The 12,786-nt window shown below is 50.7% G+C and overlaps 1 protein-coding gene across 1 annotated transcript; it reads left to right on the forward strand.

Annotated features, from left to right (window-relative positions):
• Nucleotides 1-926: 926 nt before the first annotated feature.
• Cnga2 (cyclic nucleotide gated channel alpha 2) lies at nt 927-8,114 on the forward strand. Its single transcript, XM_013505548.1, has 6 exons — nt 927-1,055; nt 1,465-1,557; nt 2,058-2,228; nt 3,212-3,319; nt 5,514-5,620; nt 5,937-8,114. The coding sequence occupies exons 1-6, from the start codon at nt 946-948 to the stop codon at nt 7,337-7,339; spliced, it is 1,992 nt and encodes a 663-aa protein (XP_013361002.1). The 5' UTR covers nt 927-945; the 3' UTR covers nt 7,340-8,114.
• Nucleotides 8,115-12,786: the final 4,672 nt, after the last annotated feature.

The raw sequence follows: 12,786 nt of genomic DNA on the forward strand, positions 1-12,786 counted from the left end.
GTGTCCCCAGAGCTGGCCAGGCCCTGTGTTTCATCCTCCTTTCTATCTGCAAGCTTGGTTTTCAACACCACCTTTTCCCAGAGGCCAGTGAGAGAACCGATCAGTGTGATCAGTGTGCATGTCTCTGGCTTTGTTTGTATTGCCTGGAACTTTCGGTCTCCATGGTCTGCTGCCTCCAGGGTCCCAGCAGAGACTCACAGATGCCAGTCCCTTTCCCTCAGGTGCCCTCATTAGCGTCCTGGTGCCATAGTCCCACAGAGAGCACCAGACGAGCATCTCTGACGTTGCTTGACATGCCTGCTGTCACCATGGTGACAGTTTCAGGAGGTGGAACAAGCTAGGTGGGGTGGATGCCAGGAGCAGCTTTAGGGCTATGGACCCTGAAGCAGTAGGAGCCCTGGGAAATTCGGGGAGCCCTGATGACCACTGCTGTTCACGTCTGCTGAGGTACCTGACCAGCCCAAGCAGGAATCAGCCGCTCTGAGTATCTGCCGTCCCAGGTTTCTGACTCTGCAGCAAGAACTACTGTGGGATGCAAGGTCCCACCTGTCTTGATTATTCCCTCCTGGGCTGCTTCCTCCTTCCTGTTTTGTGCACTCCTCCTCTGCTCAATTCCTCAATGTGGAGACAAACCTCAGCACCCCTGGGTCCTGCCAGGGAGAGTAGGGCTCAGCTTCACCTCAGTGCCAGGTTCCAAAGGCCAAGAAGATGACTGAAGTCCTCCCACTCTGATGCATTGCACAAGAAGACAGTGCTAAGCTACAAGATGTGGTTTTGTTTCCTTCACTCACGTAAACTTTGGGACACATGAACTATCAAAGCCAGCTGGGCCTTGGTTTCTTTCTCACCCTTCTTGCCAGTAGCCCTGCCCTCTAAGGATACCAGGGTACTCTGTGACCTCCCGCATTGTTTCCCTGGCAGGTGAGTCCCAGCTGTACATGGAGGATGACAGAAAAATCCAATGGTGTGAAGAGCTCCCCAGCCAATAACCGCAACCATCACGCACCCCCTGCCATCAAGGCCAATGGCAAAGATGCCCACAGGACCAGCAGCAGGTGAGTCTGCTGAGGCAGTGTGGTTTCAAGGGTGGCTCAGAGGCTGTTGCCCCTCTCAGGTTGCCTTGTTGTCCTAGAGCAGGCTCTTGGGCTCTAGAAACTTTCCTAATGAGACAATGAAGGGTCTAGTCATGTGCTGGGGGTGAGAAAAGTCACGCCCAGAGAACACTGGATCATATCTGCTCCTGTTTTTGTGTATGGTACTGGGGAATGAACCCAGGAACTTCACACTGAGCTACGTTCCCAGCCCTGTTTTACTTATTTTTTAAATTTTGAAGTAAGGTCTTATTCAGTCCCTAAATTCCCCAGGTTGGGTTTGAACTTGTGACCTTCTTGAATTAAACTCCCAGAGAGATGGGATTATAGGTGTGCACCACTACACCCAACAAATCTGTTCCTTTCTCTGCAGGCCACAGTCCTCAGCCGAAGATGACACTTCCTCAGAACTGCAGAGGCTGGCGGACATGGAGACCCCACGGAGGGGGAGGGGTGGCTTCCGAAGGTGAATTCCTCCACTAACCTGCTGCCCACCCTTCTGTCAAGTAGGACACTGTGGCCCTCCTCTCAGCCCTACTAGGCCTTTCTGTAAGACCCGAGAGGCCTGAGCAACTCCAAGGCTCCTGTGAGGCAAGCTGGGAGTGGCCAGCTGTCTTGGCATTGGCAAGAGGTATTCTTCACAGCTGAGGGGGTCTACCAAGGTGGCCCCATGCCTTGAAGACTTGTTTACTCTTCACATTCAACTGAGATGGTGCCTTTTACAAAATATCTTCCTAGCCCCTGACCCCTAGAATGCGTTCCTGGTCTTGCCTGAGTCCCAGCCCCTGCCCTCAATGCTGGCCTCTACCCCAGCTCTTAGAAAGTAGGAAATGAGGGCCCGACCTGTTTCTGCTTTCCTTCTTCATCTTCTGTGTCCCTCACCAGACAACAAACTCTCAGGGGCAAGTCCTTTCAGAACAACAATGGTCTCCTTTCGGGCTCATTTGTTCTCTTTCTCTCCTCTAGGATTGTACGCTTGGTGGGAGTTATAAGAGATTGGGCCAACAGGAATTTCCGTGAGGAGGAACCTAGGCCTGACTCCTTCCTTGAGCGTTTCCGTGGACCTGAGCTCCAGACTGTGACGACACAGCAGGGAGACGGCAAAGGCGACAAGGACAGCGAGGGAAAGGCCATCAAGTACAGTTGTCCAGCCACTGCGGCTCAAGGGCTCCCAAGCATGCAATAGGAAAGCTGCATGGGGCTTCCGATGCTACTGCCAGGGGCCGATCAGGGACCATGCCAAGCCCTGTCACAGTAGAGAGATACCTGCTGTTTTCAACTCCAGAACATTTCCACTGTCCTTACCGCAGCCTTTACAGCAGTCAGTGTTCCACATGCCATGGGAACCTCTGCGGGCCTTTCTCACCTTAGTTGCTTCCGTGCCAGATGTCTTCCCAGAGTTCATGAAGTGAATGTGGGCAGGGAGGGGCCTTGGGCAAGGGCCTACCACCTCTTGTCCCAGGTCCAGCAGTTAGCAAATGCAGCAGGAGGGTACATTCGGGGGTACTGTTGAGGCACGTCTGTACTTTCCCCCGTGAAAAAGGAAGTGGGTCTTTGAAGAGGACATGCAGGAGATTGATGGGAAAGGCCCAGATGATTGATCAGGACAAGGGGGAGGGCAGAGAAGGCAGCACTGGAGAGTCTCTACTTTGAGGGATGAGTGTGTGCCTGACCAAGCCAGCATTCACCAGCACTGGTCAGTGGGGGCAAAGGGCTCTCACCTTGGTAGGATAGAGCATCTGGGAAAGTGATTTGGAGGCTGAAGGTCAGGGACTGAGAAGGGAGGATGGGGCACACTCACTCGCCCGGGGTTTCTCTCTCTTCCTGGGAGGGGTGTGGGAACGGGCACCCCTGCTGGAAGCTCAACGCCTGACATGCCTTCCAGACAAGGGCGTTCAGATGTCCCCTCTGTGTTCAGAATGGGAAAAGGTGTGTCCCTCACCCTTCACCTGCCTGGCTCCAGGTTGTGGGTCCCTGGGAACTGCAGCCTAAGCCAACCTACACTCATTCCACATGTTCCCATAAGTAGTGCTTTTGAGGGACTCTTTGGCCTCTGGGAACCAGAGGGTTGCTAGCCTGGTGGTCCTGGTTCTGAACCTGGTCTCCTTTTTTCTCCTCAGGAAGAAATTTGAACTATTTGTCTTGGATCCTGCTGGAGACTGGTACTACCGCTGGCTCTTTGTCATTGCCATGCCCGTTCTCTACAACTGGTGCCTGCTGGTGGCCAGGTGAGCAGAGAGGGACCTTGGAGGGGGTGGCCAAACCAGCACAGTGCCCAGGCCCCAGGATTCAGGAACACTTGAGTGTTTCCAGCTGTAAACACGCAGTTCACAGCAACCCAAGCCTCTCCCTGAGTTCCCTGGCTGCCAATGGCACCTCTGTCCTCCCTGCGAACCCCAACACTCCCCACTACTTGACATGCCACCAGCTGTTCACGTCTATCCTCTTCCCATCCTGTAACCTGCTCCTATCTCCTCATATATGTACCTCTGCCCTAGGTGAGGCCGCTCTACTCTCTCCCTGAGACAGCTCCAGCAGCCCTGCCCTTCCTTGCGGCCATGCGAGGCCCCTCCAGTGCACCTACCACACTCACAACACAGACACTTGTTGAAGAAGTGGATTCAGTTCCCCACGCCCTCCTCAGAGCCCTTTCATGGCTTTTCACTGCCCACCAATGAAGTTTAAGCCCCAAGGATGGCCCTTTAAGGCCTTCAGCCTCCCTGTAGCATTCCCACTCAACTCCACCCTTCAACTTGGTCATTTATTCAGCAAGCACTTCACGGAGCACTTACCGTGTGCTAGGCTCTGTGCTCAGTGCTGGGGACAACATGGCGAGCAGGACAGGCACGGTCTCTGCTCTCCTGGAGCTTGAAGGCTAGTGGAGAACGTGGACTGCAAACATGAAACAAAGGAAATGGCAAGATGGTTCCAGGGTCTGGTGGCAGGGAGTTGCTAGAGATGGCAGCCAGGGCTTCTGAGGAGGCAAGGCCTACTTGGTGGGAGAAAGTCAGCTATCTGGATGCACAAGGTTGGCAGAAGGATCACTGCAGGTAGAAGTAACAAGTACAAAGCCCTTCTGTTGGGCTGGCCCAGGGTGTCTGAAGGCTGTTCTGGGCTATCAGCGTGGCAGGAACTGTTAGTTCTACAGCCGTTGGAGTTTGACCCTAAATGTGACCGTTCCTCCCGGTACTGTGCATTGCATTCACCACATCCCATCCCGGGCTCTGTCTCCTACTTTACCCTCTCCCTAGGCCAGTGCTGGTGAACCATTTAGAGTTTTCAATGACTGAAAGCAGCTGGCTGCAGCATGCATGCCCTAGGTTCACCACAGGACCCTAGGCCCTACCCACTCAGCTCCAAGTCCTGTTCATTTCTCTGCTGTCTCCAACTGCTCTCCATTCCCACTGCCTCGGGCCCAGCCTGGCCACTGCATGCTTTCACCTGCCTCGGCCGGTGTTCTGTGTTGGGTGATCACAGGTATGTAAGGGGTGATTAAAGTGTGAGATGAATATTTAAATTTTAAAATATTATTACAGTCAAAGACACATTGCCATGAATCCCTCTCAAAATGCTCCCTCTTTCCTCGGAGACACTTATTCCATCATTGTTGCCACTTTCCGAAACAGTTCCGCAGTCCTGTTTCCTGAGTGTATTTGCGAGGTATGATAAAAACACAGTGCATGCTTCTGCCCAGCACCATCCGATGGAAAGAAGGGCTTGTAAAAACATGACACTGTGTTCTCACCCACCTTATTTACGAGTCTGGCACCATGAAACGTCTGGCTTTACCCCAAAGTTAAATGACCATGAAAGAGGAACATTTTCAAATCCATTCAAGACATTGAGGCAGCGAGGACCATGCAACTAAAGACACTCAGGAAACAGAGCTTCAGAACTGCTTTGGGAAGCGGCAAGAACAATGGGATAAGAGTATTGGAAGGCAGAGGGATTCATGGCAATGCATCTTTCACTAGAATGCATATATTTTTAAAATTTAAACATTCACATCATATGTTTTAATCATTCCGTACATGTTGAAGGGATGGGCATAGAGACTGGGCACCTATGAGCTATAGTTTGTTCATCCAATGGTGTATTCATTCTCTCAACTGACACCACTGAGCACTTGAGTCCTGGTGCCCAGGGCTAGGCATGGGGCATGTGCTAACGACCCAGAGCTGGTTCCTGCCTTCCTGAAGCTCACAGTCTAGTGGATGAGGTAGGCAACAGTGATGCACAGGAGTAATTCTGCATGATGGTAAGGGTGGAGGTAGAAGGTACTTGTCAGTGTCTGTACCACCAGGCTGACTGTGATTCGCTAGCGCCCCTGGTGGCCATTTTAGGCCTTGAACAAATAGGCACCCAGTTGGATCCTTCAGGAAACCTTGGCAGACATTGAAGGTGAGTCCTGTTCTACTGCAGAGCCTGCTTCAGTGACCTCCAGAGAGGCTACTTCCTGGTGTGGCTGGTGCTGGACTACTTCTCAGATGTAGTCTACGTCGCAGACCTCTTCATCCGATTGCGCACAGGTGAGAAGTTGGGACACATAGGTAGCTCTATGCCCTGCAAGTCCAAAGACCTGAGTCCACATTTCCAAGGAACTGCCTTGCCTGAGACTCCAGTAGGTGACTGATCTGCTTTGAATTTCATGGTCTCATGTGCTTAGAGAGGCTCGGATCAGGGGGTGGTCTCGGGGTCTTTCTCGCCAGCCCTGCTATATGGGCTGTGGTATTCCTTGGGTCTTCCTTGTTCCTAAGGAAACAGTTTGGTCTTTGATGAGCGTGAGCCTGCAGTGAGGGACAGGCCCGGATTCAGAGATGACACACTGGCTTGTATGTTTACTAGGTTTCCTAGAGCAGGGGCTGCTGGTCAAAGATAGCAAGAAACTGCGAGACAACTATATCCACACTCTGCAGTTCAAGCTGGATGTGGCTTCCATCATCCCCACGGACCTGATCTATTTTGCTGTGGGAATCCATAGCCCTGAGGTGCGCTTCAATCGCCTGCTACACTTTGCCCGTATGTTCGAGTTCTTTGACCGCACGGAGACACGCACCAGCTACCCCAACATCTTCCGCATCAGCAACCTGGTCCTCTATATTTTGGTCATTATCCACTGGAATGCTTGCATCTATTATGCCATCTCTAAGTCCATTGGCTTTGGGGTGGACACCTGGGTTTACCCCAACATCACTGACCCTGAGTATGGCTACCTGGCTAGGGAGTACATCTATTGCCTTTACTGGTCTACGTTGACCCTCACCACCATTGGGGAGACACCACCCCCTGTAAAGGATGAAGAGTATTTATTTGTCATCTTTGACTTTCTGATCGGTGTCCTCATCTTTGCCACCATCGTGGGAAATGTGGGCTCCATGATCTCCAACATGAATGCTACGAGGGCAGAGTTTCAGGCCAAGATTGATGCTGTGAAACACTACATGCAGTTCCGCAAGGTTAGTAAGGAGATGGAAGCCAAGGTCATTAGGTGGTTTGACTACCTGTGGACCAATAAGAAGTCAGTGGATGAGCGGGAAGTTCTCAAGAACCTGCCAGCCAAGCTCAGGGCCGAGATAGCCATCAATGTCCACCTGTCCACACTCAAGAAAGTGCGGATCTTCCAGGACTGCGAGGCTGGCCTGCTGGTGGAGCTGGTACTGAAGCTTCGTCCTCAGGTCTTCAGCCCTGGGGATTACATTTGCCGCAAGGGGGACATTGGCAAGGAGATGTACATAATCAAAGAGGGCAAGTTGGCAGTGGTGGCTGATGATGGAGTGACTCAGTATGCCCTCCTCTCAGCTGGGAGCTGCTTTGGAGAGATCAGCATCCTTAACATTAAGGGCAGCAAAATGGGCAACCGGCGCACGGCCAATATCCGCAGCCTGGGCTACTCAGACCTCTTCTGCTTGTCCAAGGATGATCTTATGGAAGCGGTGACTGAGTACCCTGATGCCAAGAAAGTCTTGGAGGAGAGGGGCCGGGAGATCCTGATGAAGGAGGGGCTGCTGGATGAGAGTGAGGTGGCAGCCAGCATGGAGGTGGATGTGCAGGAGAAGCTAGAGCAGCTGGAGACAAACATGGAGACTTTGTACACTCGCTTTGGCCGCCTGCTGGCTGAGTACACGGGGGCCCAGCAGAAGCTCAAGCAGCGCATCACAGTCCTGGAGACGAAGATGAAACAGAGCGAGGACGACTACCTGTCAGATGGGATGAACAGCCCTGAGCCAGGTGTCGATGAGCAGCCATGAAGCTCGGGGCCCAGTGGCCACTGCAGCCTTGCCTTGGCCTCAGATCTAGTTGAGCTCTGTAGGTCTCTGGACTCATATGCATTGTTCTCTTTCCACTCTGAGTCTCCCCAAAGCCTCCTCTAAGGCTTCAATTTTTGGCCTAACTATCCAAGACTTGCCTTCCAAGTGTAGCTAAGAGCTAAGCTTGTGGACAGTATGGACTGTTGGCTGGGCTTCCAGGAGCTTCAGCTTGCCCAGGCCCGGAGAAGGGAGAGAAGAGCAGCCGAGCTGTCCTGTAGGTGAAGCCTGGGATAGGAAGCCGGGGTGATGATCTGCCTGTGTGCAGCGGGATGTGCACGCTGCTGCCTTGCCCCCTCTGCCTGGCTGCTTTGCACCACTAGGCTTTGTTGTTTGTTCTGTCTGTTTGTCTGTCTGTCTGTCAGCTACGAGTAGGGGCTCTGTAGTCTTCTTTGGAGCAGATGGATGTTGGGGTTTCTGACTTCTGGCCCATTTCAAGTCAGGAGGTAAGGAACAAGACGACCAATAAAGGCCCAGCAGGCAATGCTACCTGGCTGCTTCGGACAGCGCCCCTCTATGCAGAACATTTCTGAAGAGTTCTTGAAAGTTGGTGGTGGGTGGGAGACTCTTCAAGGTAATATGTGCACTAGAGGTGCTTGCGAGTTAAGAAATCCCTTCCAACTCTGCACGGTATGTATTGGTCAGCTCAGCTATTTACCTCCCCATCAACCTTTCTATCTTCCTCACCCCCACTGCAGGGCTCCTTCTGCCCACATATACTGTGCCATCTTCCCCGCCTGTGCAAACCCTAGCGGTCCTTCAGGACAGCTCTGGTGCCAGCGCCTTGAAGAAGACCCTCACCCGCACCCACTCCCCTGGTAGGCAGATAATTATCCGCATCTCTGGGCTTCCACACTGCTCAAGAGCCTCTCTGCGCTAACTCTTATTAAACTGTGTGGTCAGTTGTCATGGACGTGTTTCTCCACTAGACTGTGGGCTCTTTGAGGGCAAGGCCTCCCGTGCTGTTAGCTGCAGCCTCAGTCATGTCTGGCCCAGAAGAACCACTGAGAGAAGTGAAAATACGAGTGAGTGAGAGAATGAGTGAATGAATTGACACAACTGACCCAGATGCTTCCGAGAAGCACTGGCTCTGCCTGGGGGAGCTGGGGCGGACCTCCTAGAGCCGCAGCTATTCGAACTGGGGCTCATGAGGCAAACAGGAGCCCAAAGGACCAGTGCTGGTTTGTGGGCAAGAAGGTTGAGGAGCAGAGCCCTGTGCCTTCATCTTCATACACAACATTCATTCATTCATTCATTGTGCTAAAATGCACATAAATTTACTTCGCCATTTTAAGGGTATAGTTCAGTAGTGTCAAGTGTATCTGCATCGTCAAATACATGAAAAAATGGTCACCATCTCTGGCCACTTGAGAAATGCAAATTAAAACAACACTGAGATGCCATCTCACTCCAGAAAGAATGGTTATCATCGAGGCTGCGGTGGAAGAGGAACCCTCTTATATTGTTGGCGGGAGTGTAAACTAGCGCATCCACTATGGAAATCAGTGTGGAGGGTCCTTAGAAAACTAACAGCAGAAATTCTATTCATCTCAGTATTCCCATTCTAGGTCTCTTCCTCCAAGAGTGAAAGACATCACGTTACAGTGATGCATGCAGACCCGTGCTTATAGCAGCACAACTCACACTAGCTAAATCTCACATGTGGTCTACATATCCATCAACAGATGAGTGGGTAGAAAATGTGTTTGCACACAGTGGAGTACTACTCTGCCATAAAGAAGGATAAATGGATGCATTTTGAGTAGAATAAAGCACACAAGCTTAAATATTGCTTGGTTTCTCTTACACAAGAAACCCCAAATATCAGTAAATTAAAGGGCAACATAAAGATAATAGGAAGCAGTGATAGAAATCTTCTGCAAAAGGAAAGGAGGCCAAGAGATGGAGGGTAGTGGGAGGGAGAGAAGGGATAGGGAATGAAAAAAGAATTAAGTTGTGTTGTGTACACATACCAACGACCCATGAGCAATGTAATCCTTGTGTACTGCAGACATGGGCGAATAGAAATAAAAATTTTAAAAGTATATTCACATTGTCATAAAATCAACCTCCAAGCCCTTCTCATCTCCCCTCACCTCTGGCACCCACTGCTTTCCACTCTGTCTCTATGAACTTGACTCCTCTAGGGATGTCATAGAAGTGGAAACATATAATATTGATTCTTTGTTTCTAGCTTATTTCACTTAGTCTGTTATCATCAGCACCCATATTTTGCTTATTCATTCATCTGCTGATGGCTTGGGCTGCTTATGCCATTCGTCTGCTTAAATGATTGTATTTCCATACAATGGAGTACTACTCTGCCATAAAGAAGGATAAACTTATGTCATTTTTCTGTTTCCAGTCCTTTTGGGTACATACCCAGAAATGGATTTGCTGGATCCTAGGATAATTCTTTTAACTTTTTGAAGAACTGCCATCCTATTCTCCAGAGGGGCCGCACCATTTTGCAGTCCATCACCAGAACACAGATTTCCTCATTTCTCCACATCCTCACCAGCATTTATTTTCAGTCTCTTTACAGCCTCACCCTAGTGGGTGTGACATGATATCTTACTGTGCCTTGAACTTGCATTGCTCTAGTGGCTCACAATCGGGGGTATATGTTCACGTGCTTGTGGGCTCTTCGTGTGTCATCTTTGGAGAAATGTCCATTCCAGTTCTTTGGCCATTTTAACTGAGTTGAGTTGCAAAAGTTTTTTAAATATTGTGGTTATAATCCTCCTGCCAGGTATGATTTGAGAACATGTCACCCCATTCCACAGATCACCCTTTCACACTGTTGACCATGTCCTTTGATGCACAGGGGCTTTTACTTGTACCGTAATCCAGTTTGTCTATTTTTCATTTGTGTTGCTTGTGCTGTTGGCGTCAGTAGGTATTTTTATGTGAATTCATTTTTCTAGCCAGACTTCTTTTGAATTTAGTGTAATTTCCTGGCCTCACCCTTAGCTTGTGGTAGTAAGTCTTAACCAGGGGAAACATCACCCGAAGGGATCTGTAGCACTATTCAGGCCCATCCTGGTCCCTGTGAGTGGTAGCCACAGGGAAAGGACATTTATGACGGGCCGGTGCTCTGTGAGAGCTCTTCCTTTGGGTATCAGGATGGAAGAGAAGGCTCCACGCCCTTTTGCCTCAAGAGAGGCCCAGCCAATAGGAGGAGGAGTCCTTGGAGACTCACCACACTGCTTGCCAAGATGCTTGTTGCTAAGGGTGCATTAAGGAGTTCAATTTCCACCAGGTTCTGGAACCTGGACAAGTTGTTAGTTTTGCAGACTTAGGCTGCCCATGGGGCGAGGGGCAGGGGCATGACTCTACTGAAAATGTTTGCCTTGATTTTTACAAGGCCTCTGTAGTATGCATGGTTCCCCCTCAGTCCAGCCCCAGAGAGTACGTACACATTTCCATCCTGTATTATGGGATGCACGATGAGTTTTGAAGCTGGTTTTCCCTATGGCAAAACAGGTGGTCCCCTGGGTCCCATGGGGAACTTACTGGCACAAGACTCAGATTTCAGGGTTCAGTTCCCACCCTCTCCCCAGCTCCCTTTCCTCAGACACCCTGAGATCCAACTTCCACAGCCCTTTGCTGTGCTCCAAGTGCCTATGCCGAGTGACAGCAAGAGTATGTGTGCCGTATGTTTGCACATCTCTGTGGACATGATGCAGATGCCCGTGTGAGTACCTGGACGTCAGCTGCTGCACGCAGCATCTGCTTCGGACCAACCCCCACCCACTCCCTCTCAGCAGCTCTCTCGGCAACAGGAGCGTGACTCTGCCTGCCGCTGGCCTCCGCCCCCATCTCTTCTGTAACTGGCTGTAATATAAGAACCGAAGTACATTTTCCATTATGTGCTGTATTTATGCAGCAAAGCCTGATGTTGCCTGCTCTTAATTCAAAACTGTTTAATTTGGAATATGTTTTATTCTCCTTTAGATATACCCACCGAAGGCAAATTGCCCTATTGGTCCATCTCCATGAGTTTGCTTTTCTCTGCACTGGTGACCTTCCGTAGGGAACAAAAGCCCCTGTGCCCACCCATCATTCACCCTCCCCTTTAGGTCTTACCCTTCGTGGCCCCTTTGTGGCTTACCGACTGCCATCCCCATCCTCATCCAACCTAAGTTCCAGCCTCAGCAGCATGTATCTCTTTCTTGTTCTGGAGCTTAAAGCTGGTCTGGCCACTTTTCCTTTCCTGGGACAGAGGCCAAGGCAGAGGGACCCCTCTTCTATTTACCCTGGGAGCAAGAAAGCCCTCCAGCCACAGACAAAGAACCCGACCACCAGAGGGCGCATGGACCTCAGGAAAGCGGAGTGGGCTCTCCGCTGACTCCCCCTACCAAGCAAGGGACTGAGCAGGCCCCGAGGGGCCATTTCTGGCTGTTCCCAAGACCTGGGAGAGCTGCTGGAGCACTCTGTCTCCAACCAATGCCTCATCATAGTCCCTTCACATGTCCTCAGGATTTCCTGAGTGTCCAAGCCAATGGCTCCATCCAGTCCAAGTCTGGGCACACTGGTTGCCCAGGCCCTCCTAGAGGGTGAGGAAGGAGGAAATGTCACTGTTGAATTGCAGGGGGACCTGAACACTACGGGTGCTATTATTTCTTTTCTTTTCTTGGGTGTATAGTCAGGAAATAACACTAGTAGTCTGCAAAATCCTCGGTGTTCTGGATAATATTGCTTAGCACTGAGCTAAAGTAAAACATGAGCTTATTTAAAGTTGCCTGAAAGAAAATATGATGCAAATAATCGTTCCAATTTACATGAAAGCAGTACAAGATGATGGTATACGTCCAATTAGCTACTTGACACCACCATAGAACTTCAAATTTAGCATCATTACAACTCACTTCCGGATTGCTTCTCTCCCCAGCCGGCTCATCCCACCACACTGGTAATGACATGTCCATCCGTCCAGGTGCTCAGGCTGTGCCCACCGCAGTCACTCTGCATTCTTCTTCTTCCTTCGCCCACCACTTCCAATCATCCAGGAAATGCTGCAGGCTTAGCTTTTAAAGTATATTCATCATCCATGCCCCTCTCCCACCTCCACTGCCCCTGCCTTGGCCCTGGATAGCTACGGGCACCTTCAGTGTGATGTCTCGGCTCCAGCCCCTGCACCTGCATTCTCCACCTGCCCACCAGATTTTGAAACGTGAAAAACATATCCCATCACTCTTTTGCCTGAAACCTTGTGGTAGTTTTCCATTATCCTTAGGAGAAAATTCAAACTCGTGCTTGTGGTCTCCGGTCCTGTCCATAGGTACAACTCTGCCAATGTGATGACCTCGCTCACTCTTTTTCTTATCCTGCTTCTCTCCGCTCTTAAACTCTGCACACACCCAGCCTCGGGTACTTGCCGTCTTGGC

This window comes from Chinchilla lanigera, unplaced genomic scaffold (genome assembly GCF_000276665.1).
Source record: "Chinchilla lanigera isolate Chin_1 unplaced genomic scaffold, ChiLan1.0 scaffold00097, whole genome shotgun sequence".
Lineage (NCBI taxonomy): Eukaryota > Metazoa > Chordata > Mammalia > Rodentia > Chinchillidae > Chinchilla > Chinchilla lanigera.

What these genes read in the sequence shown, in the direction of transcription:
- Cnga2 (XM_013505548.1), top strand. Translation starts at nt 946, where the DNA reads ATGACAGAAAAATCCAATGGTGTGAAGAGCTCCCCAGCCAATAACCGC. An exon ending in TGGTGCCTGCTGGTGGCCAG is followed by an intron (nt 3,320 to 5,513) that starts GTGAGCAGAGAG and finishes GTTCTACTGCAG; the next exon opens with AGCCTGCTTCAGTGACCTCC. An exon ending in CTTCATCCGATTGCGCACAG is followed by an intron (nt 5,621 to 5,936) that starts GTGAGAAGTTGG and finishes TATGTTTACTAG; the next exon opens with GTTTCCTAGAGCAGGGGCTG.